The sequence below is a fragment of the Aythya fuligula genome, chromosome 3, assembly GCF_009819795.1.
Source record: "Aythya fuligula isolate bAytFul2 chromosome 3, bAytFul2.pri, whole genome shotgun sequence".
NCBI lineage: Eukaryota > Metazoa > Chordata > Aves > Anseriformes > Anatidae > Aythya > Aythya fuligula.
In genome coordinates, this window is record NC_045561.1 from 12,332,925 (window position 1) to 12,358,123 (window position 25,199).

The window sequence follows — 25,199 nt, forward strand, 5'->3', positions numbered from 1 at the left end:
AATGAGCCTTTGGAGCATAAAACGAGCCGGGTGTTGCTCAGCTGAGTCATGCAGAGAGCAAGGAACCGAACGTGTGCTGCTCGGCTGCCAGATGGCAGGGCAGCCCTGGGCAGCAGCCCCAGAGACGATGCCCTCAGTGTCAGAAGGTTCCCCGGCTCATGATGCATCCTAGAGCGCAGGAAAGAGGTAAAACCAAGTGACTAAGCGCAGGTTAGGTGAGAACCCTAACTGCATTTACCTGCTGGCACCGTTACCTGCATTCCCAGCACCGAGTGCTGGAGCTTTTTTTACAGCCTAAGCAAGCTGTCTGAGGGTCCTGGAGCTATTGTAAGAAATGAAACACTGCAGGTGAATAAATAATCTGTGGGTCTGGCATGCATCATTAAACCATATCAATAAAAGAAGTGCACAGAGTAAGCATCACGTTACTCGCTTTTATTTCTGTAAGTACAGAGAACAAAGACTCCAAACAGTCAAGGGAGCAATTCTGATTTAGCCCCTGCAGACGTGGTGCTGGATGGGTCACACGTGTGGTCACCGCAGCTAATCCTGAATCCTGCCAGGGCAGGCGTCCATCTCCCCTCACCATGCTGCTAGGGGGGAGCCCAGAATCGGTGCCTCGGGGCCTGGCAGGTGGGGTTTGGAGCTAGCAGCCTTCTGGTTAGCGAATGATCCATGTCAGGCAGGTGGAGCACAGTTTGCTACTGCCAGCAGTGGGAAGCAGAGCACATAAATAACGCGAAGGGTTGAACGGCTGCTTTGTTTGCTACTCCTGGACCTCTGGCTGCTGCCAAGCAGAAATCAACCGTGGTACATCTGATGCTGGGTGGCATTAGGATGTAGATCTCAATGGAAATGCATTTTTCCTTCAAAGACAGAGCAGCACTATCAGGTGAGCACTATCCTGGCTGAGAGGGGTATTTGAGCGGTCCTCTGGGCCTGCAGACTGTGTTATACATTTAGGTTTATTGCTCTGCATAACTGATAGACTCCTGCTGTGATTGCACAGCCTTCAAACCAGGTGCCTGGCAGTAGCCACCTATTTCAAGAGCCATGCAAACGATCTCCTGTCCTGCCTGCCATTCAGCGTGCCTTAATGGAGCTGGCCACAGGAAAGCCTCAATCTATTTCCAGCGCTCGCTTTGGCAGGTTATTGATGTGCAGGTTGTAACACGGTACCGCAGCAATGCCAGAGAAATGATGGCAGTAGTCACAGTACCCTTTCCACGCGCGCATAATCAGCTGCACACTGGTTTCATGTTGCTCTGCTAAGAGCCTGGCAGTGGCTTTTGGGACTCACAGATGGCATCTCCAAACAATTAAATGCCGAAGAATGTCATTGCTGAGAGACTCGTAACAGCAATACGTGGGGACGGCAGAAATGTGCAGCTACCTTCCAAATTGCCAGTCTGTTTACGACCTTTCTTTTGGCTTCATTAGCAATACCGCTGTGCAGTTGCACGTTAACTGTTATGGATGGCCAGTGCACCTGCTCCTCTCCCTGCCTGACCCTGAGCACAACCAGTAGTTGCAAGGCCCCTGCTGACTGCCTGAGTACCAAAAGTGGCAGAGTAACCGAGCAGAACAAACAGCAATTGCTCTAGATAAGTGTGTTGGTGTGATTTTGTACTGGGAAGAAGCAAAGGTTTCGCCTGGGCCACATCACACGACTTTGTTAGATGCAGCACCACCACAACTGCTCTAACTCAGTTGTGCATATCCCTGATAACGTGGACACCTGGGTCACCTCCTCACGTGGATATCCACGGGTCACCTCCTCCGTGAGTCTGAAGCTTATGCCCAACTGAGAAGAAAAGCCAAACACCCAGAAATGCTGAAGAAAACAAGGGATGGTTTAGTGATGGGACTTGGTTGATCAGGTTGATGGTTGGACTTGGTGATCTAAAGGCCTTTCCCAACCTAAATGATTATCTGATTCTACTGTTCTTTTTTTTTTTTTTTTTTTTTTTTTTCCCAGCATGAGGGTCTCCATGCACAGCAGAGGAGGAAATGAAACACCATGCAGACTGCAGGCAGGTGCAGAAGAGCAGCATTTGTGAAGGGAATAGCTGATTTCCCCAGCAAAGGAGTGACCACTGGGGAGATGCTGTGCCACAGTCACTCGTGCTCAGCTGAGGAGAAACATGAGGTTTTGGCAGAAACCCTAAAAACACTCTTGTACTAAAAGGCAGCAGCAATCTGGCAGGTACACCCTCGTGGATACTGCTGATGGCCTTGCTCCAGCCTCTTTAATGACACCTTCCTGAAATGGGATCCTTGATGGTGTCCATCAGCCCCCAAGATGCATAAAAACAAATTGTGGAAGTGCAGGTTTCCATGGAGAAGATATTATGCTTCCTCCTGGCAACCCTTCCCTAGGCAACACTGGGAACTGGTGGCTGTGTGTGCAGAGCAGGGCTGGCTTTGGCCCCTATTAGCGAGGAAGCTGGGAATGGATCCCTTCCACGTGCACCCAAGGAATTCACAGAATTCACAGAAGCTTGTAACTCCTCTACCAGTTTCTGGTAAACAGTTAGCAACTGTTAGCAAGTCACCAGCCTCTCCTCTGCTGAAGCTGACTCAAAGGTTTTTCTGACTCTACCAGGTCTCCACTCTCCATTGGGTTTAAAGATATTTCTTTTTGCACATCTGAAGTTCCTAGCTAGGAGGAGACAAAGCAATGGCATGTCTTTAGTTGGCATTGATGTTGCAATGGGAAAGCATACATTGGGGAATTGCTTTAAACAATAGGGATTTACAGGCAACAAGCCAGGCAAAAAAAAAAAAAAAACACAGTGTTTGTGTTATCGGTTGTTAAAAATTACTAGTCTTGCTGAAACAAATGAGCCAGATTGAGACTTTGCTATTATTCCAAAACAGGAAAACCCTAATCGAAACCACATCTCCTCTGAAATTTCTGTCTGCTCGAATTAAAGCACGGTATTCATCCTTTGGCGGAGCAGCCAGGCTGCCCTCGAACAGCCCGTTGTCAGCTGGCCTCCCAGTGGCAGCGCTGCTCACATATTAGTGATTAATACTGGTTTAAATTAACATGTTTAACTGCTGCCAAGGCGTTTGGTTGTCACGTGTGGAAAAAAATGGACCAGATTAAGGGTGTGGATGACAGCATGCCCAGATTAGTGCAATTGTTTCCAATTCAGGTGGGTCATCCGATGCAATGGGACTTCACCCTATGCCTAGATAGCAAGGAAATATCCAGTAATAGCACTTGTTTGGGGGCAAAGTGTGTGTTTCGGGGAAACGTGGTGGGACACGGAATGATTTAACTTTTTGGAAAGCTTTTTATTGAAATGCGGGGCAGTTTTAGACAGAGGGGAATTAAAATGAATAGAATTAACGCTTTGGAGGGAGGACGTGCAGCCCCCTCACTGGGGCGCCCCCCGCCTCAAAATGGCGCCCGGCCAGGGGCGCGAGCGGGGCGCCCCCGCGGCCCGTCGGGCAACAACATGGCGGCGCCCCGCCCCCGCCCCGCGGCCACGCCCCCTTTTCGTGTGTCCACGCCCCTCTCACGTGACCTCCCCGCGCGGGAGGCAGCCCAGCTCAAAAGGTCGGGCGGCGAACGGTGGGGTCCTTCGGTGAGAGTCTAGGGCGGGGGTGTCCACCGGACGCCTGTCGCACCGTTCGCAGCGAAATCGCTGCGGGGAGGGGCAGGAGGGGCGTTTCAGCGTGCCGTCACCCTGTTTCCACCGACAGCTTTTTCACCGCTCTTCCCTATCTCCTGTCTCACTGGTACTTCCCTCGGCTTCCCAAGCAGGCAGCGCGGCGGACGCCTCAGTACGGTGGCCGGCGGCGGGGAGGCAAGATGGCGGCGGCGGTGGTGGCGGCGGCGGGCAGGGCCTGTGCGGGCGGCGCCGTGCGGGCTGCGTGGCGAGGTGCGGGGGGGGGGGGGGGCCGCGGCTCCTTTTCCCCCTGTTTCACCCTCCTGTTATATTTTTCTAGCGCTCTGCAGTCGCTTTCCAAAGCCCAGCGGTGTTATTTTCCTGTCAGGGTGCGCTCAGGAGGAGCGGGCGTGTGATTTCCAGTCAGATCGGGCTGGCTGTGGGGCTCTCCTCCAAAAAATTGTGCTTAAAAAATGGGAAAACGCCTCTGAGGTGTGAGGAAAAAATACTCCGTGACTGAAACCTGCTGACGGGTGGCGCTTCTGGAATGTATAATTAAGTCTAATAGAGGTTTTATGGTTCCCTTTGACCTGCAGAAGGCATATTTCCACGTTAAATTAAAATCCTTTTATTAAAGGCCTTGTTGAGCAGCCAGCACCCTGTGGGGAGGTTTGGAAGAGCCCTGAGGAAAAATGTGTGTGCTGTGGGAAGCTCTAAGGGGAGGAATCACCTCCTGCATTGGAGTCTGCCTTGAGACCCGTCTGATGTTTCTGTCTCCTTCTTTTCTTGCTTTTCCTCCAAAATGCCTTCCCTCCTAACAGTCATGTATGCCATCAGTTGTGGGTCCTGCTAATAAGTCTTTGTGAGCTGTCTTGGAAGCCTTTATCCAGCATAACCAGCCTTATGCCCTTAAGTCCTAGGCAAGAATCATAATTAAGTAATTACACACATAAATGCATGTGTGTCCTTCAGGGGAAGGCTGCTAAATAATAAATTTTGCTGGAGCCTGAGGTGAAAAATATTTTCACTGCCCAACCCCAGAGTATCTCTTTAATTACATCTTGCAAGTGGACCAGGAAACTAAAAGGCTGTGACTGCTCTTAAATCATTAGTTAAAGTAATAAGGGTCATTTTAGGTGTGACCCTTGAAGGCTTTGTGCTATCATTACCTTTGTTGTTCCGTGTTTAGTCCAGGCAGACAGCGGCCTTCTCCACGTGCTGTGATTTTTAAATGCCTGGCTTTCAGCTTGAGAAATTGTTCTTCACATCCACGTTTTGCCAAGGTAACAGGAGGGGTTTGTTTTTAAAGAGCAATTTGTATTAGTGCAAAGATTTCATTGTTGCACGGCACTTGAGCACTCGCGAGATGCCAGGAAAAAAAAATAGTAACAGCTCTGAAGTGTCTTCCCTGCTGTGATTATTTGTGTGAGTGCATTGCTTCTGTGCATGAGTTTCATTTGAGTAAAAAGCAGTAAGCAGGATGGGAAATGGAAAAACCCTAGGCAAGAAAAGAGTTCATTGCCCATTAGAGAATAAATGCCTAGCGCTTGGTATCTTCAAAACTGCAACTGGGAATTTAACCAGGACACACCTCTGTCTCCTTGTGCATCAACTTTTTAAGAATATCTTGGTTATTTCGGTCTAGAGCCTCCTGTGTGCATGCCTGGAACTATATTCAGGCAATTTTTGCAGAGAGTTCTAATTATAGCTGCACAATAAGCATCCTGATGGCTCTTTCTTAAGTTTTGTTGTGGTTCTTTTTCTTACAGTGTGCTTCTCGCTGCTGAGACCAAATTCCTGCAGTGTTTCTTTCTCTGAAGCACAGAACTAAGAATGGTTTTCCACATTTGATTCTCGTGGAAAATAATTATGAGAGTAGAAGGGATTAATAAATTCTTGCCAATTTTCTTTTTTTATTAAAAAATGTGAACACTTGCTGAACAGTGCATTCACTAATTAAGCAAAAGCATGGATGTTCAGACTGCTTGCTGTCTTCCAAGGTATTAGGTAATGTAGGAAACAAGTGGCAGTCTACGTGAATTTGGGGCACTGTGTTGGGAGAGGTGCTGCGTTCTGCACATAAATCTCCTAAAGGTGGTAGGTTAACCAGCATGTAAAGGTTACAAATGAAATTATAATGAAATAGGCATATTAAAATAGTAGACTTGTGTATGACTTGAGTGTTTAAAAAAAAAAAAAAAAAAAGAAAAACTATTAGGAACTAAGAGACTGTAGAAATAACTGTTAAACTGTTAGGTTTCCATTTCCACCTGTCCTGGGATGAGTTCTCCTTTTACATTGTGTAAGGAAAAATGAAATGGTTTTACTCTGGTTTTATGAGGAAAATTTCCAATGCCAAAAATGCACACACATGTATACAGAAGATAGATATAGCTATATATAGTATAAAATTCTCTGTTTAGCCAGTGAAAGATAACATCTAAGTCAGGCCAAGGCTGTAAATGTGATGTTTCTATCAGGGAAATAAGTATGCAGCGAGGGGTTAATTTTCTATTACTGCAGAGCAGGACTTAAATATAGTAAGCTGGCATTTTTTTCCTGCTCTGTTGACTTATCTTTTGCTGGTGGCAAGACATCAGCCCTGCGTTTGTGACCTGTCTTGCTTTTACAGGCAGTTCTGTTTTGAATAGCTTATGGTAAGAAACACTTTAGATTTTTAAAGAAAAATCCCATCACAGGCATTTGGAGGATATATGAAGAGGATACGATGCATTAACTGTGCATGCTTACATAGCACAGCACGCTTTGATTGAGATGTGACATTTCCAACCGTTTACCTTCCATAAATACATTTATTTGCTTGGCTTTTGAAGCATCTATTCCCTTGGTAGCAGTATGTGCAGAGAAAAGTTGGGGGGGTACTTTATTAAATACAGGCACTTGGGGTCTCGGGCTTCTCATGGTTGGTGGGTGAGGTTATTTTTCTTTTTCGGGGGGTACAGGGGGATCCATCTTCCTCCTCCTCCTTTTGTCCTGCTGCATTTCGGAGACCAAAGCAGTCACATGTCTGGAATATTGTCAGTGAAGCCCCTGGGATTTGTTAGACATGGGAATTTAATTTCCAGCTCAGAGCTGATATTCTTGTACTGCCAGCCTTAAAAGTATAAATTTAAAACTTAAGTCACTTTAATGTTTTCTTTAAGGATTCAATCTCTTTTAATGGGAGCTCTGTCATTGGTCTCAGACAAACAAAAGGTGCTTCTGGAGGTACATTTCCCTTTTGGGACCCCAGAGTAAGTCAGGTCGGTGTGATAACAGAATAGTTGAGGTTGGAAGCCTCTGAAAATCGTCCAGTCCAGCCCCCTGCTCAGTGCGGATTGTCCAGGGTCATTTGCAGTTCAGAATGAAAAAGTGCTTTCTTATGTTCAGGTAGAATTTGGAGGTTTAAACTTCCCCCCATTGCCTCTTGTCTCGTTACTGAGCACTGCTGAGAAGAGTCTGGCTCTTTCTTTTTTACACAGAAGGTGTATTCTCACTCTGTCAGTAATATGTTAGAAACCTTCTAGCTTTCTTCTCTTTGTGACATTTCCTGTTGCAATGTTCCCCCCCACCCCTGTCTGCAATTAGCTTTGTGCTTCAAGACAGTAGGTTCGTGTCTGATGCCCTTTAGAAAAATGAGTAAATGTTACTAGGTTCCTTTTTTTGGTGTTTTGTTTTTGGGTTGGGTTTGTCTTATTGTTTTTTTTTTTTGCTTTTGTTTTTTTTTTTCAAGTTTGTTTTGGGGTGTTTTTGGGGTTTTGTATGCATAAAGGAACCAGTATTTTCAGAATGAAAATGTCCTGTATCTTACCACCTTTCTGTCTCCATCCTCAGGGTTTGCTTCTGTGCCAGTGAAAGGGAGTTGCTGTTCCTATTCCAGCCTGGCATGGGCTCTCCAGGTGCAATGTTCCATCTCTGCCCCCCGGAATGTCATGGTACAGCAATGCAGACAAAGCAGTTTCTTCAATATGTGTAAGTCCCGAGTTGGTTTAAAATTGTAATCTGTACTAAAAAAAGGAAAGGAAAGCTTGCTTCTATTTTTTGGTAACTTTTTTTCTAGTTATAACTATCACCTTATGAGATACCTAACAACAGTTGTTGATAGAATTGTGTGCACAAGGGCAGTTTATTCTAATGGGAAGCAAGAATTTGATTTATGTAGCAGCGAATCCATCCAAAACACTTAATTGGATGGGAAGGGGGAAACACCTTCCCCCTTGTTTCCTAGTTCTTTATTGACAATATAAATTGTGTGTTTATTTTCCAAATGTTTTTGAGCCATAAGCAAGATGCTCTATTCAAGCTGTGCTGTCTCAAAAATGAAATAATTAAAATGCAATAAAACGCTAAACAAAAACTGTTGATAACGTCCTGCTAATTGTCAGACCAGCTGCAGCATTATCCCTCCATCCTGAAAGGAATTACACACATGCTTAACATAATTGAGAAATGATGGCTGTTGAAGTCCCTGCTTGGGACTGAGAACTGAGATAGCTGAGGCATCATCCCACCTATTTTATGGTTCCTTAGCTGTGGTGTTTTCCCATGGAGGGAAAGAAGGAATAGTAAGAACATAATCTCTGGAGTAGATAACTGGAGCAGTTTGACAGTCAAAGCTCTTAGACTTTTAATAATCTATAGACTACAAAAGATCTGTTTAAAAACAATCAAGCTTTCACAACTGACAGTCTTTTTCTGTTCTTCTCAACATTATTGTGGTAAAGTTAACTTTTCTTTGTATTTTATATATAAAGGGGGGTTAGAGTAAGCATGCTGTCTGTTCCTCTTCTCAGGTTAATTTTGACTGTCTGATTTCAAACAAATGACAGAGAGGGCTCAAAAGGCCTGCAAAGGGCTGCAGCATGATCTGCATGGGGAAGGCTTTCTAAGGATGCCAACTGCAGGAAAAATTAAGACTTTTTCCTTAGCTGCCAGTCACAAGACCAAGACTATGTAAAAAAGATAAGCATTGTTGTGTTTTTGTTTTTTTACTTTAAATTAAAAATAAAGCATTGCAATCGTTTCACAGTGATTACTCTTTGTAGTTTAGATATTGCCTTAATTTATGCTTATGTTCATAACATCTAGGTGAGCTGTGTTTTAATGAGAATGTTGCCAGCTGTCTTTTTAGATGGCTTAATTAAAAGTATTTGTTGTAATGACATCCCTCTTGTTTGACTCAATAAAACTGTAAACAAGTTATATTTGAGCAAGCTACATAAAACTACTGGCTTATTTAATAAGATGTAAGAACTTAAGTGTACTTCTTACATGTATTCAGCAGAGACAGAAGTCAGTCTGAGTTTTTTGTTTGTTTCCAAGGACCAAACTCTGGAAAAAAATTATATTATGCTATCCTTTTGCTGTTGTGTGCTCCCTTACTTTGTAGGCTGTTTTGTTAAAAAGGCAGGTTACCAAAGCGGGTTGAACATAAAGTAGTTAAGAACATTTTTATGCTTTCTCAAAGCAATCAAGAAGGCTGGATAAATAAGAGATCCCCTAGGAACCTGGAGATTAGAGTAATTGCTTTTTCTTGTCCAATTCATCATGCAGTTCACTTGGAAATGTAAAATTTTATACTATTGATCCCGACTATGAGCCAAATCTGCAGAGTCCCCTACTAATATGGTAGTGATAAATGGAGTGTGCAATGCTAATCTTTCAATTATGATCACTCTCAAACTTTCATTGCTCTTTTTCTGCTCAGAGGAACGCACTGAAAAGATAAGCCACTGAGTTAAAACAGCAGCAAAGTTTTTGTGCAATTCATTTCCTCTATTTCTGAATGCAGATGCAAGTTGTAAGGCCTATTGTGTTGTCCCTCGATCCCTACTGGGCTTAGGACATGCCACCAACCTGTTCTATTCTGTACAATGTTTCCTGAAACACTTCAGGAAACTGGGCAGAGAAGAGCCTGGGGGTCTTGGTGGACACCCAGCTGAACGTGAGCCAGCAGTGTGCTCTGACCACTAAAAAAGGCTAGTTGTGTCCGTGCTGTGTTAAAAATGCTGCTTTATTGGGATAATAAAGTGGTGGCATGGACTGCCCTGAGAAATGGTGGAATCCCCATCCCTGGAGATCTTCAGAAGCTGTCGGGACGTGATCCTGGCCAAGTGGATCTAGGCAGCCCTTCCTGGGCAGGGAGCTGGGGCTGGGTGAGCTCCAGAGGTGCCTTCCAAGCTCAAGCATCCCGTGATGCTGGGGCCAGCTGTGATCATTGCAAAGCTCTGACTCAACACTGAGCGTGTCGAGGGGCTGGGAAGCTCTGGGACTTTGCTGAACTGAGGGGCTGACGATAACGGGGGCTCAGTTGGTCTTGTTTATAGGAAATTTTGGGCCAAGACTAGTTTCATCTTGGTGGTGCAAGTGATGAGACAGTAAAAGGAAAATGACTTTTCCTTGTCAGGTACAGAGTCCTTTGAAAAGCTGCCCTTTGACTGAAAAGGTTGGTCTTGTTTTTCCTGGCTGGTAATTTTTGGAGGAAGGCTGCTGGTTTCAGAACAGCTCTTCTTGCAGAGTTGTTTTCCCTGCCTTTTTTCCATACTAAGTAAATAGCTTAATAGTTGGAGTTGAATAGTTAAACGCAATAAAATTTTCAAAATTCAAATGAAGTACAATATTAACAGTATAAATCACGTTATGGCACTCATATCCCTTAGCAGTGCAGTTGTTTCGGAAGTGTGGTAACATTAAAAATGCAAATACGATCGTTATATGTGAAACATAATTGTCAAGTGAAATGTCAAATGACAGTCCTGTGACAGAGGAAAGTGGCAGTACTTTGCCTTGTTAGTGAAGGTTTACTTCTCTTCCATCATATTCCTGAGGTATTAACATGTTCACAGGGTCATCTGTACCTTCCACTTGATCTTCACAAATAGTTTAACTCATTTAAATGGGAAGAATTGCAATTATCCCAGGTAGTCTGTGATCCTGTCCCATCACTACACCATGTCCTTCAGAGCCGCATCCACACGTCTCCTGAACACATCCGGGGATGGGGACTCCAGCACTGTCCTTGACCACCCCTTCCACAAAGACATTCTCCCTGTTGCCCCATCTAAACCTCCATGACACAGCTTGAGGCTGTTAAATTCCACCAGTCCAGGCTTTCTGGGCAGATGCTCCAGCTTGTAGCTGTTGAGAAACATTGATGCTGTAAGTTTCAGATCCCAAAAAACATGGGATAAATCCCTTTTTAATTTAAGAGCCACAGAACTGGGTGAAATATATAGGCTGTCATTCCTGAAGGCAGCAGAAGCACACAGGTGTCATGAATACTGAAACCATTTGACCTGAATTGTGCAAACCTTTTGGCTCTAACAGCAGGGGAAACTTCCTCAACATCCATTGTGTAGCCGAGTGGCTGTGAGACTAAAGAACTTGTGTTGGAAATGGTGATTATATCAGAATTGTGCTTTCCCACTCACAGCATTAATTCCATTAGTTACCGTTGGGAACAAATAAAAAGTGCTTAATTTCTCTGTTGCTAGGTGATCTTTCCTCATAAATTAGAATACAGAGTAAGGAACATGACAATCCTTTGGAGCTCATAGAACTAGACGGTAATAATGAAGGGGGAGTCATTTAGCCCAACAATACACAATCACAGCCCAACGTGCCTTGTCTCCAGGTGCTCTGCTTACTGCAGGCAATTGCACTCAATATAAATCTCGGCGTTCTTTATTGTGAACGTCGGTTCTTGAAAGCCTATTTTTTAATTACATTTGATATTAAATTCTTCCAGTCCTGTGTGAGTTGTCTGGATTAAGTTGTTCATTTTTCTGCCTTGCCTGATTTCAATCAAAGTGGGGGAAAAAAAGATCTTTTCAATTTCTAAAGATTTCTTTCTTTAAATACAACACTCCAGATAAACAATTGAGTTGCCACTTGTCACCATTATTTTATTTATGAGGAGGATGCTTGTGTGTATGTGGAAGAACAGTTGGTTAATTTTAACTAAAAAAAGGGGGAGGGAGATATTAAATGCCTTGAAGCTAAATGTACTGGTGGGGGTGAATTCTAACTGGTTTTGATTTCTTGCTGTAACTTCTGGGAAACCTCCAGAGGTTTCCTTGCCCTACCATAACGCAGCATGCAGTATTTCCAGTTACTGGGAAGTTACCCCAGCTTTTCTGCGTGCAGGATGGGATCAGGCAGGCAGTGAAGACATTGATGTGCCACGTGTGGGCAGGCAGTTGTAATTTGGAGCAAGGGCAGATCTCATCTGGGGTGAACACACATTTCAGAAACGGCTTTAGAATCTCATGTTTTATAAATAAGCCATCCAGTATTAGTATGTGATTATTCCATGTTTCTCTCATAAATCTATCTGTATTATCTGTACAATGTTCTCTTTTGAATTAGTAAAGGAGTTGAATTGTTTCTGTAAGCATCTTTAAACAGGCTGATGAGATTTCTATGTCTAGATGAGGAAAATGCTCTGTTAGAAACCTACCTCGCCAGGGGTAAGTGATGGTATGGGCTCCGTTGGCAGTTTTTGAATAGTAGTAGAGTTCAATTTAAGATTACAAAGGGATATAAAAATCAGACTCTATCTTTCTTTGAGATGCTTCACCTCTGTTGTTCCAGAGTGATGCATTTCATGTAATTGGGAGACTGTCTGCAGCCACGAGAAGTGGTGTGCTTGGAAGTAAAAGTTAATGTGAGCAAGCAGAAGTGGCATCTAAGTTGTTTGCTTCGTGTTCAGCTGCTGAAATGAGTTGTAGGTTTTCTCTTAGGAGAGGTGGTCTGTGTATGTTCTTGCCTAGCACTTTGGTATCAACTGTTTTGTCGCTCTGTTTATTATTAAGCACTTTTTGTAAGCCTGTAGAGAGAAGGTAAGGCATTGTAAGGCCCAGATTTAAATATGTAGTTGAGCGCTCCTTTTCCTGATCTCAGTGATTTAGATTGCAGTTCATTACCAAATCCTACATAGTTAGAGCAGCTCATGTAGCCTGCTGTGTGCCAGCCTCCTTCCTTTCTCTCTCTAGTGGAGAAAGGGAGAGTTATATTTAATTTATTGTTGTTCTTAGGTAATTCTTTGAATAATTGTAAATGTTTCAGTACCTCGGTTTATGTTTTTTGTTGCCCATATGCTGCTTTGTTTCCTAATAAAACCATGTATAACCAGAAATATTCTGAAGGTTTTGGCTAATTATGCAGACAAAATTGAAGCAATTAGAGCAAATAAGAGCAAAAAACCTCTTATACAAGGAGGGAAGAAAACTAATGGAAGATGGTTCAAACCACGTATATGTTTGAGATTGAAAATCATCTTGGATTTCTCAGGCTTTGTATCTAGTTAAAGCTGCAGATCAGAGGCTCAGAAATTAGAGGCACCTACTGTTCTCAAGGTTACTGTGTCTAGCAGCAGAAAAAGTACCTGAGAATTCCTGGTGGAGAACTTCTCACCTGGCAGTCTACAGCACACTGCAAGAGAGCATCCTTCTTGCTCAGGAGCTGCAGCACTGGGATCTGTGCTCTCTTAAGCCATCTTTGCTGTGGTGAGTGATCCTTCAATGTCTTGGTTGCTGCGAGCAACTATGTGTTGAGCTGCAGAATATTTACAAGAGATGCACAGTTCGTACACTGCTCATGAAAATATTAATTATCAGAAAGACACAAGTGTTGCTTTTGCTTTTATTTTTTTTTGAGGACTCTGTCCCTGGCCACTGTGGAAACAAGCTGAATGTGCAGAGTGTTTGTCTGTGTTCTCTGATTTCTTTAGATAACTTTTTTTCCTGAATTGGCATGTTTGTCTTGCTCTTCAGCAATTGATTCAGAGCATCTCATGGTTGTGTAGTAGCCATGAAAATATTACAAAAAAAAAAAAAGCATGAAAGCTGAGGCGCAGAATCCGATCTACCAAATGATACAGAGACCTCTTACTGGGACGTTTTGTAGGCTGACATGATTTAGAAACTGACTCCTACAATATTTTTAATTCTAAATTTTAGTTATTTTACCATAATGGAAATGTGCATAACTTCCACGGGCACTGTCATAGTGATTTTTTTTTTCTGAGGTGCTAAATTGTACAGTTAAGTGGCAGTCTGCTTTCTCCATTCTCATCCCATGTCAGATAACACCTAACGACCAGCTCGAGGGCGCGCCCTTCACTCACTTTTCATACCTGTGCAATGTTTGGTCTTTTCTTAATCAGTCTTCAGAGTTTCAAGTTGCAGTGAGATGAAAGAAATCTGTTTTTTCTTTTAGGAGCTCAAGGAGGAAAGAAAGGAACTGAATGAGCACGCAGGGATGGTTCTTCAGAAAACCCTCACAACTTTCAATGATTTACGGCATGGAATTTGTTGTGTTTATAGCTCTGGGTGGCTTTTTCTTCTGTGAGTTTGTTCAGCTGCTTTAGCTGCTTGTAAATGATCCAACAATAACACGTTCTCTCTTGGGGAGATGGAGACACATGTGTTCATTAGAGAAGACAAGGTCAAGGAAATGCTCTCTGCACTCAAGTACAGTGAGGTTTTGTGATACTTTGGCTCCTAGAGGAGTTGATAAGCCTTTGACCTTCCTCCAAGAAAAACTGCCTACTTGCGGTCATTAAGCAGCTGAGTCTAGACTATGTAATTTATCTTGCAACTTGTAATAGAATATGTAAGCATTCCCCTTGGAGATGCTTTTTCATATTTCATCAGTGCAGAGTATTTTTCTTCCAGATTCTGGTTTGGTTTTGTGACTGGGAAAGGGAAGTGTTTGACATACCATGCCATTTTAGAATCCACCTGCCACCAAAAGTTTTTATTCCCAGTTTAAGTCTGGAAGCGAACATTAGAGATTGGAAAGACCTTAAAAAGTTCCTGAAGGTATTACGAATACATTGATGTAGTGGCACTAGCGGGAAGCAGTGCAGTGAAACAAGCAAGTTTATTATAACATCCTTTTTTTTTTTTTTTTTTTTTTTACTACGTCATTAATATTAATGTCTTTGGATCTGTGGTGGTGTTCTGCCGCAATGCTATTTGTCAGGGAAAAAAATTAAGCTAAAGTTGCTTGTATAAGTGGAAGAAGCGAGCCTATTTAGCCGTTTCACTAAGTTAATCCTTTCTTCCAATTTTATTCCCTTCTATTTTCCAGTTTACTATTTGTCATTCTATTTTTGTAGTTCATATTTTAAGCAAGCTGGGAACTCTCTCATCTTCCAAGAGGCAAAGAAATCTACTTTTAATCTCAGTTTATCAGGGTCATGGATTTTGTTATTTTTTTTAATATGGTTTCCAGCAAGCTGTTTTGGCAATCCGTGTGAGTTACTGAGGTGTGATCTAATATACATCTTCCTCTGAAGTAAGAAGTAGGCTGTCTGGTTTCTGAAATTGGGGGATAGTATAAAAAGGCACAAAACAAAATCCTTTTCAAAATATTACACCTCTTATGTAGATGAAGCAAAAGAGAGTGGCATCTTTAAAGCTTACTATTGGCGGTTGTTGGCAATCAGCTTGCATAAAGCATGCTCTCAGCAAAATTTAATAGTGGATCTCTTTCTTAGCCATAAAATGTAAGTGTATGATGTGTAAGACTTTATTTTGGCTTGGAGTTATGTGCTTTTCAGTAACTGGCTAGAAACGTGTGGTGGGTTTCATGATTCGGGCTATTTTAGTGGTAGAGGAGCACCTGCGGCTTCCCATCTTACCAAGCCGCTGCAGAAACAAAATAAAAGTGAGACCTCAAATCATTTGGAGACAGCACACCTGCTGTGCTGGCTTCATCTCAGAGCTTCTCTGCAAATGTAAAAAGCACTACAGCGATCCTCATTTCTGTCAGGGGTTATTTTCTCCACTGCAAGAGCTTTTTCCTGCCTTATCTACGTATGTGCTCTCCGGTCATCCTGGTGCTGTGCTGCCAAGTCACATCAGGGTTTTCTTCGTTGCTGTGCTGTCTGTCGCAGGCGGAAGTCTGTAAGATTACAGTGGTGGGGACATGGCTTATCCGTTCCCTATTCCATTCTCATCACTTGGTCTTAAAGTCATTCTGATATCTGCCATCTTCTAAAGAGCTCTCAGCTCTGCAGCCTGCAGGCTTCCCATGCGTTTCATTAAATACAGCTGCTTTCCCAACGCATGATGATACTGTTAGAGGTCGATTAAATGAACTGCACTCTGGTACCGAGTGTGACGTTTTCCTCTTGTTCTGATGTTATCAGATTATGTGCAGTGCTTGAGGCCAAAACTAGGCTCTGTTTGACCTCATCGTGCTGGATCTGTTGGCACAGACTGCTCCCCTTTGGTACAGCGCAGTCTCCTCGCCCTGTGACTTCTGCTACTTTCTCTGTATGGGGATTAAGCAATGTTACTTAGAGTACAGTTCAAAAGCTGTTTGTTTTTTTTTCTTTTTTTTTTTTACTTTTTTGAGTGCCTTACCAGCTCAGGAGCTCCCCGTTCCTGCCCCTCTGCAGCCTCCTTGGAAGCTGTGTGACCCTCCATGAAGCCACCCAAAGTGAAGACTGGGGAACTGCTCCAATTTAGAAATAACCCATCAGAGAAACACATGAAAACCTTTATATTAATCTCATGTTTCCAGGCAACCAGGATTATTAAAAAAAAAAAAAAAAAAAAAAATGAATTTGCTAGTTACACAATGTTTTCTGAGTAAACTAAGCAGCTTAACGTGATCCATCATCAACCTTCCAGTTCATGCCACAGTCTCATAGTCTGCTTTAAGATCTTGAAAAGCCACATCATACATCTCCTCCTTGCCACCAGCCTTTGTCTATATCGAACTGTTATTCAGTGTATTTTAGGGTAGTGTTTGCTACTTGTAGAGGATGTAGGATCTGTCACAGCTTGTCTTTTAGTAAGTGATGTTTGCTGAGTGCTGTGCAGCTGAAGGTTTCTTCAGGTGGTGTTTTGGTCCTGCTCAGCAGTCAAACTAAACGTTACTATATTTTTTTACCATGAACTTGGGGTTCACTGGAACGTCTGGAAAAGAAAGTGTAATTTTCGAGAAATATTTTTCAGAGGGACTAGAATCTGCCTGAGAGAAAACACAGATTTTGCTTTATAGTTTGTAAGTGTGATGAATGTTGTAGTTAGGTGCAGTCTCAGGGCATTTTCACTTCTCTAGCCCGGCATGAAGTCTGTGGTACTTGTTTTAGCTGTGAATGAAGGCTCTTGTGCTACTCTTACGATATGTGGCTAGGGTATGTCATGACTTTTTATGCTGTTCTGTTCTTTCCTACGTGGAGAGCGTAGTATTTGGTAGCGTCTTGGACTTGCAGTGTTTTGGTTTTGTCCCTCACCTTGGTGTCAATGTGGCAGAGCTTCCCCAGTTCATTATCAAACACACTATTCCTTAGCCACGCTCTTGTACGTTGGGTGAAACATCAGAGAATGGCTGGCCCAAACATCTGAAGGTGGTGGGTGTCCTGTATGGTTGTGGAATGAGGAGACCAACCAAGGCTGAAGGGTTCTGCAGTGAGGATGCACAGAGTGCCTCGCATTCCTTCGTCCGCCCAGCTCTTCCATCAGCAATCAGGACCTTGTGTTTTATGAGAGCATCAGCAGATCTGTGCTGCTGATTAATTTCTTGTCTTTTGTGGCTTTTTAAAGCAGGTTAAGGTATTTTTAAAAGTGACCGATGTTGAGTCTCATCAATATTTGTCTTTGGTTAAGTGCTTGTAGGTATTGCTGATCTGAGTTAGTAATGAATGGTTGTCTTTTATTGACCTGGGAATTAATACCTTAGTGGTTAAAAATGCTTGCCCTTAAATTGATTCTGAAAATCCTTTTAAAACCGATTCACCTAGCTCTGAGCGTATCTGATTGCAGTCACCAGGGGTAGAGGCACGTCTCTGCAGCAGATACATGTGCATGTAGTACGAAATTCATTTCTTAGCAAGGCAGTAATCCCACAGTTTAAATCCCAGCAAAAATCAAAGTAGGGTTAACATTTCAAGGTAGTTTTTTTTTTTTGTTCAGCTTCCATTTCCAGTATAAGATGTACTTGTATATTACTTATGAAAGCTTTCTCATTTCAGTGACAGCTGATGAGCTCTGGAAAGGAGCTTTGGCAGAGACTGGTGTGGGAGTAAAGAAAGCAAGAGGGAAGAGAAGGAAGAAGAAGCTAAGAAAGAATCTCAATAGAGGCCAGGAGATCGGAGAAGGTAGATTCACAAATGAAGCGCTGAAGAAATGTCTTGGCCTCTCCTTGTGTAATGTTTTTTGATTTACTAAATCAATAAATTGCTGTTAACTTACGTGGCATCAGAACAGCTTGATATATTTTTCTAAAAAAAAAAAAAAAAAAATCCTGATATGGTTAATTAATGCTATTTTTTGTTTTTAAATACAAATTCTGTGTCACAGAAAACTCTTGAAAAAAGTGAGAACCTCTCATCTTATTGCATTTTTACAGTGTTCGTTATTACTGTACTTGTTTGGCATAAAACTTTTTTTCCCTGTTATTTTCAAGGACGTTCTGGTTTCCTCTGGCCTGGCCTTAATGCTCCTATAATACAAAGTGGGATGGTACAGACAGTTTCCCAACGAAAAAAAGAAGAACGAGAGAGAATTCAGTCTGAAATTCTTCAGCAGAGAGACACATGGGAGAAGAGAAGAAAAATAAAAGTTAAGAGAGAGGGAGGATGGAGTGGAAAGTGTTGGGGAGGTGTCATTCTGGATCCTCCTGACCCAGGTCCTAACGGAGGTAAGAAAAAAAACTAAATATCTTTCTTAGTTCTTACCCAACCTTTGTGAGAAGGGGCTGGGAAAAAGCCAGATCCAGAATTTTCCTGTGATTGAAAATCTATTTTATAACTTCTCTTACGTGCTTTTTAGTCTGCACAAGAACAAGTATTTACACAAGTGAAACGTGTTAAATCACTGCTTTATTTAATATAGCTGTTAGTTTATGATTTTTATGTTATGGACTACCTGAAGTTACACTGTTATAGAGTACTGCATTATGTTAAAGACTGTTATAGGAGTCTGAAAGAATGGAAATATCTTTTGTGTTCAATGTCAGTTTTCTTAAGTACAAAATGCAGCTGTGCTTTTCTATAGTTTCTTAAAGGATCCTGTGATACCTCACCTTCAATCAACCTTTTTTTTCCTACTCAAATAGTGGAATAAGGCTTAAGATGTTGTGGTTTGAATGTAGCTATTAGAAGTTCTTTCCTTATGTGTTGTTGAGTTAAATATCATAGTGAAACTAGAGGTCATATATGCAAAGTGGACAGGAAGTTTTTTTACAGTGCTGTTCATTAAACCACTAAAAAAAATTTTGTTAGTTTTAACAATTAAAAACCTAACCCCCTTCAACTAATTACATATAAAAATAAGCAGCTACTCATATTCAGCTGAGTTTCCCTTGCGAAGCATTTCATGATGCTTCTGTATTTATTGCTATTCTTCTTCAGACTTTTATAGTCAGATGAGGTGAATATAACAGTTAATGTTTTTTAGCACTTGTTTCAAGCTTGTTGCAGACTCCAGTCATTCTAAAAGTTAAGCTTGGTTCATGTCTTCAGAGTTCTCTCTGTCCAGGAATATGTTCTCCTGGTGAAAGCTGTGATTTTGGAACATACGTCCCGTAAATTGGAATTTCCCCCATAAATAGGGAATTACATCTGTGGATTGCAATTGTATTTTTACCTGATCTTTTTGCAGTCTCTGTTGCTGGTCACTCAGTGTGGTGTTTTGTTTATGAATTTCTGTCTGAATATTTTTCTGGTGACATCTGTTAGACCTTAATTCAAAATTGAGATGTGCTTTGCACCAAGCCATAAGGCAGCAAGAGCATGGTCTTTCCGGGATGATCTAATACCATTGTCCATGTAGACTGAAGTCATGCTGGCATTTTGTAGCTTTTCCTCTTGTAAATTCATCCTGTTGCTGTTTTCTATTTCTCCACTCCCTTCCCAGGTTTCCAATTCCTGTAGCTGGTATAGCTAATTTTGGGGCTTATGTTGCTATGGTGTCTAAGTCCGGAAAACAAGATACCTTGTGAATTTATAGAGATCTGGCTTTCCAGATCTCCTTTCCTTTCTCTTCAGGGTTTTCTTGTTTATCCTTGATTTTAAGAAAAACTGATTCCATTTTAATAGCAGCATAATGCTGCAGTATATAAATAAGATTTCCTGTGTTTGCTTACCGGTATTTCATCTTATTACCTTGAAAGCAAATGTTCCATGGAAGGTGGTGACATGACAATGGATGAGGCAGCCTGTCACCTGAATCTTACAAGTGAAAAATAAAGATTTGAGAAGTTAATGAATTCCCCATAAATCATTGGTGGAATATAGAGGAAGTCGAGAAGATTTCACGGTTCTGGTTCTGAGCTTTAAATGCAAGGCTATGTTGCTTTTAAATTCAAATGTATTTTCAAGTAGTTCATTCTGTTAAAAGAAGTGGCAGCTGTTGCAAACAACGTTTATGTATGCATGAATTCTACTCCCCAGTGTTTTCCTTGCTTTCAGTGTGGCTGATATTACTGAGGCTGGTTACTTGCATTGAAATTGGTTCTGTGGGTGCTGCAGTAGTCAGGTCAAGTTCTGCCAAGAAGAGGGAAGGACACTACAGTAAAAATAGGAAAATGAAAGTCAGCTTGTATTATAAATGTGCTTGAGAAAAGCAGTTTCTGATTAGCATATACCAATTTCCTTTTAATCTGTTTAAAAACTGTGCAGATTTTCAGTTTCCCACAATTCCATCAGCATCTTTTATTCAGAGGAATTAAATGACTTTCAGGAGAACGGGGACACTGGCTATGTGCAAAGCGCTGTCAAAGTGGTAGAAAGAACAGACCTGAAACCGTCAAACCCAATGAATCTGTCCTGAGACTGAGGCATGGCTGGACTCCCTCGATTTGAGATCCTGCAGTTCTGCCCTACCTGGTGTTCTGCTGCTAGATCCTCTGGTAACAAACAGTTTGAGCACATAATGCAGCTTCCCTTCAGCAGCATCCATATTTTCTAACAAAAACAAGTACAGGAGAAATCTGTAGAACCTCTCTGTCATGAGCCTTTGACATACAACAAATTTGATTGAAACCAACTGCTGTGTTTGGGGGGAAAATGTACTTGCATATATTTGGGGATAGACTGATTCTTTGTGCTTTGTGCTTGCAGGAGGATCTTCTCCCACTTCACCATTACTTATTGTGTTAGTTATGAGTAGAGAAAGAATTCTTTTTTCCAGTTAGAAATACAATTATTTTTCAGCCAAGTTGACAGTGTTGCTTTGCAGCTGAAGAGGCTTCAGAGAGGGAACAGGGTGCCTGCTGGCTGGCATTTACATGCTCTTCTCTGAACTTCTTGTAGACCACCAGTTCTCTAAATTGTGCTGAGATAATCACATTTGTAATAGTCACAGAGATTGTGTAAATGATCTAGCAACATCCGATGAAGCATTGAGTCCCTGATTCTCTTCACCACTGTGCTGCTTTAAACTCCCAAGCCTTTCTCCAAACTCTTGCTGTGACTATACCAAGCACAACAAATATTAAGTGCCTTAGTTAGCACTGGTTTCTAAAGCTGTAAATGCTGAAAGCTCTAGCTCTAATAAAATAAATTGGAAAAGCAGGAGGTTGGGAGGATCTCCTGTTTATTCCGTTTATATTGAGACATTGCATTTTACTCCATTGTCTTCAATTTTCTTTTTTTTTCCTAAAAGTAAGCTTTACTGACAGTGTTTGTCAGGGTGAAAGCCCTTGGATGAGACCTGAGGGGGCTTCTGTTTGTGTAGTTTTGTGCCCTCTCCCTTTACTTGCCATCCTTGGTGGCAGTAGTGCAGGCGGTTTGTCACGCCCAGAGCTCTGTGCTCTTCTTGCTCTTTCCTACCCCACAATTTCCGAAGACATTTTGAAAATGTCATTCCTTTTGAAGTCCCTTCTAATGACAGAGCAAAAACTTGAAATTTTCGTGCAGTGAAAAGGATGCGTTCACCAAGTACAGCCGAATATGTAACACACACCTGAACAGCTCCTATTATTACCGCTGTGATGAAAAGACTTGAAGACAGACATGACAGGGAAACAATACAAAACACCCTAACTATAACTGGACAAAATGAATGAGGCTGTAATTGTCTTTGATTTCAGAGACTTTTTTTGAGGTAGCATTTGAAATTGAAAGAAGTGAGGGGGAAAAAAAAAGTCTGGCTGCATGGTTGTTGATTATTTGAAGTGATTGCATTTTGTTTTGTTTTTCTTCTCCTCTCTGGAATTTCACAGAAATATGTATCAAGAAAAAAGGGATTCAAATAAATTACAAGTATGATTGTCTAATACAAGTTCAGAATATCCTGAATGATATTGGGGAATAGTATTGCCATGATGGAAGTGACCTGTTTACCTATTTGGTGATTCAACTTCTTAGCTTTTAACCATGTCCGGCCTTTGCTCATTGTACATGAAACGAGGGTGTTTGTGTGTGTTGACTTTTTTAATGCATTTGGAGCAGTATTTTGGGAAGAACGCAATTTGCATTGCCAGCCAGCAAAAGCCCAAACTATTTTTATTTTTTTACATAATGTGCTGTGGACAGTTATTTTTTTAATAGCATTTCTACAGCTGGAGAGAATTAAGAACAATATCAGATATAATTTAATAAAAATTCTTCAGTGTAGGTGCAGGCTGGCAGTGGTTTTCAAAAGAGCTTCAGGGTTCATTTGGAGAGGTTGCATAGCTTAGCTTGTGGCCAAAGTATTGGACAGATTCTGAGCTCATCTGAGCTCTTCCATCACCTTTATTACTGCTTTCTGTAGGATGTTCAGACAGAGCAGTTGGGTTAGTATGTCTTGCTTTACCATTTAAAAAGGGATTATTTTTCTTCTTGTGTGCCATGTTGGTTATTTAGGTTGGACAGTCCTTGGAGACTATATCATTTTACTTCCCCTGCAGCTACAATACTTAAGAAGATAAAATATTGATTGCAGTTAGAGATTGGGGTCCCTAACAAAGCATAGTGAATGTATTTAACAGTTCTTCACCCCTTAATTGTAACAGGAGCTGTACTGTAGTTATAACAAGAGTGGTATTACACCCTCTGGAAGTTATCATTTGAACTGGGTATTATTTAAGCTAGATTTCTTTACCGATATTGATTTTTACTCAAGAAATGAAAAAAAGCATGTTTTATAAATGAGTTATACTTTATTTTCTCTCTGAGTTTATTCTAAAAAAGAAAATGAATGGAGTCAGGCTATAAAATATTTGAGCTCCTTTTAAAATGAAGCAACTAATAATGCTCACTTTAGATACGTGTTCAGATTATTCTTACCTTTTCTGCTCACTGCTGAGATAAATAAGCAGCTACCTAAAAATCATGTCCTTTTTTTAAATTATACAATCTGCAGGGAGCTTTGCTGATAAGGAGTTAATACAAGGAAATGTAAGACACTGTTTTTTTCCCAACAGAAACTTACGAAGATTTTGAAACAAGAGTCATTGAGGTAAGCATTACCAAATTCTTCAAGGACTTCAAATAGTTACAGCTATTCTATATGGGGCTTGCGCTTATTTAATTGTCTTTGCTAAGTCAATCTTATAGCAATAGGGGTTAGTCTAGTGTTTCGTTTCAACTGCGTGATGTAATCTATTATTCTTTTCACTGGGGACTTCTCTGTTGAGCTAATACAAAGACTGTTTTGAGTAACTCTGAAGTGGCAAATGCCTGCAGATAAAGCTTTAACAGTTCACATGCAACCATAAATGGGAACCTAGTAAAGTGTTAGCAATAGTTCTCAAACAATTATATGTAGCAAATCATGTAGTTCTGCTTTTCAAGATAAATAAATGAAACAAAGCGGGGAGGACTGGGAAGACAAGATTGAGAGCAAGTGAGATGAAGATCCTATTTTGGGTGTCATGAGTAATACAATGCTCATCTGTCCTAAATGTCTTAACCTATGATATTTCTATCTTCTGGGGAAAAACGTTCTAACAAAATTTCCCATTCATAGTTTTATATCTACTGCATTAATATGCTTACCTGACGGTTTAGGGATGATGGTTTTTGACAGGGTTAATGCAAATCTTGCTTCCATCCTCGTTTCTAGATGGATCCTATTGCATCACCTCACTTAAAAATACCTAACAGCAGAACTTCAGGCTAAAGGTTAAGGTCCTTAACATTGCACTCCCCCCCTCCCTCCCCCCCCCCCCCCCCAAAAAAAAAAAAAGCTGTTCTGAAGAGCCAAATTATTAATAATGATTTCAACAGAAACGCCACTCAGAATGTGGTCAGAGAAAATGCTTATTAAAAAATTACAAAGGTGGATTTTCTTTAGAAGAAAAGGTGACCCATTAATAATAGCTTTTAGTGCTGAAATGAAGAGTGTTGGTAATGCAGGTATGTGGACCTTTTTGTTACTTCTTAATGGTAAAGCCATTACTGGAGGATGCAACTCATTCCAAAGCAGACCAGTAACAATTAGTACTGTGCATGCTCAAGCTGTCACAAGGTATTTTATGCCTATCACTTATCTTATTAGTTTCTTTCTCATTTTGAATGCATTAGTTGCTGTGGAAACCACAGAACTAGCAGAAGCTAGAAGGGGGGATCATGACTTCAGAAATAAGCTGATTTCTTGTGATTCATTTGCTACCAGTCGAGAATCAAATGATGCACAGCATCCAGAAAAGGTACCTCTGGAAGTGAGAACAGTATTTGCCCTGTCCTTGCACATTCCCTTCTCTTCTACTTAAGTCCTAATTTTAGTGAGATCTGTTGTAGCAGTGGCCAAGTAATTTCTGTCTCTGTCAGTGTTTTATGCAGCTGAATCTCAAAATCTATTTTTCTTGTCACTGGGTTTTCTTTAGTTTTCTGTAAATATCTAATGTGTTAAAAAGAATTGATATTTTGCTAAAATGGCCAACGTATTAGAAAGCAAAATCCAGCAAGGTGTAGCAAACTTATCACTTCAGCTGGGGGACATCAAATTGATAAGATTTAGCCAAGACTTTCTTGTTACGTATTAATATTTTTGGTGAAGGAGAAGGGGCTGGGAGCCATTAAGCAAGGTGGCAAGGGTAGCACCATGAAGTGGAATGAATACCAAAGCACTTTTTATCAAAATTTGGATTGTGCTTTTGATATATTGAATTAAACCCTGTTACATGAATACTCTGGGCATAAATCAACCCAGTGGCTTTGTGTTCAATGTAATGGCATAAACTTATTGCTTTAGAACATTCTCATATTGCTTACATACCTACAGATGAAATTGGTTATTAGATTTGTGTCCCTTTCAGGGTTATCATCAGAATCAGATTTGCAATTAATATTTATCTACTTTATTACTGGAAAAAGTATTCATGTCTAGCAGCTGCATTGAAAAGAGATTCCTTTAATTTCTAACCATTATCTGAGAGCCAAAGAATTAACCTGGATCTATGCACATCCTATGATAGGTGCATAGTGAGTCTCTTTGCTTAATATGAATGTTGATACTTTCATCACTGTAAAATAGTGACCGTATAATAAGTTCTTACATGATTTTAAGGGGTAGAGATGACCATTCATCACTTTACTCCTGTCATTATCGCAGCTTCACTTATTAAAAAGTTCTGTGCAATATTGCCTGTATTTTTAGCTGGTATTGTGTTGTACATGTGTTCAGGCATGGC

At 41.2% G+C, this 25,199-nt stretch overlaps 1 protein-coding gene across 2 annotated transcripts in view; it reads left to right on the forward strand.

The window, feature by feature from the left end:
- Nucleotides 1-3,823: 3,823 nt before the first annotated feature.
- Nucleotides 3,824-25,199, forward strand: part of MRPS5 (mitochondrial ribosomal protein S5) — a 43,126-nt gene continuing 21,750 nt past the window's right edge. Inside the window, exons 1-5 of one of the 2 annotated variants that reach the window (XM_032184814.1) lie at nt 3,824-3,893; nt 7,455-7,592; nt 17,611-17,736; nt 18,045-18,278; nt 22,989-23,023. In XM_032184814.1, coding sequence (XP_032040705.1) covers nt 3,824-3,893; nt 7,455-7,592; nt 17,611-17,736; nt 18,045-18,278; nt 22,989-23,023 — 603 coding nt within the window. Of the gene's footprint in view, nt 3,894-4,852; nt 4,904-7,454; nt 7,593-17,610; nt 17,737-18,044; nt 18,279-22,988; nt 23,024-25,199 lie in introns of those variants that run through there. The other variant, XM_032184815.1, reaches the window with a different exon arrangement.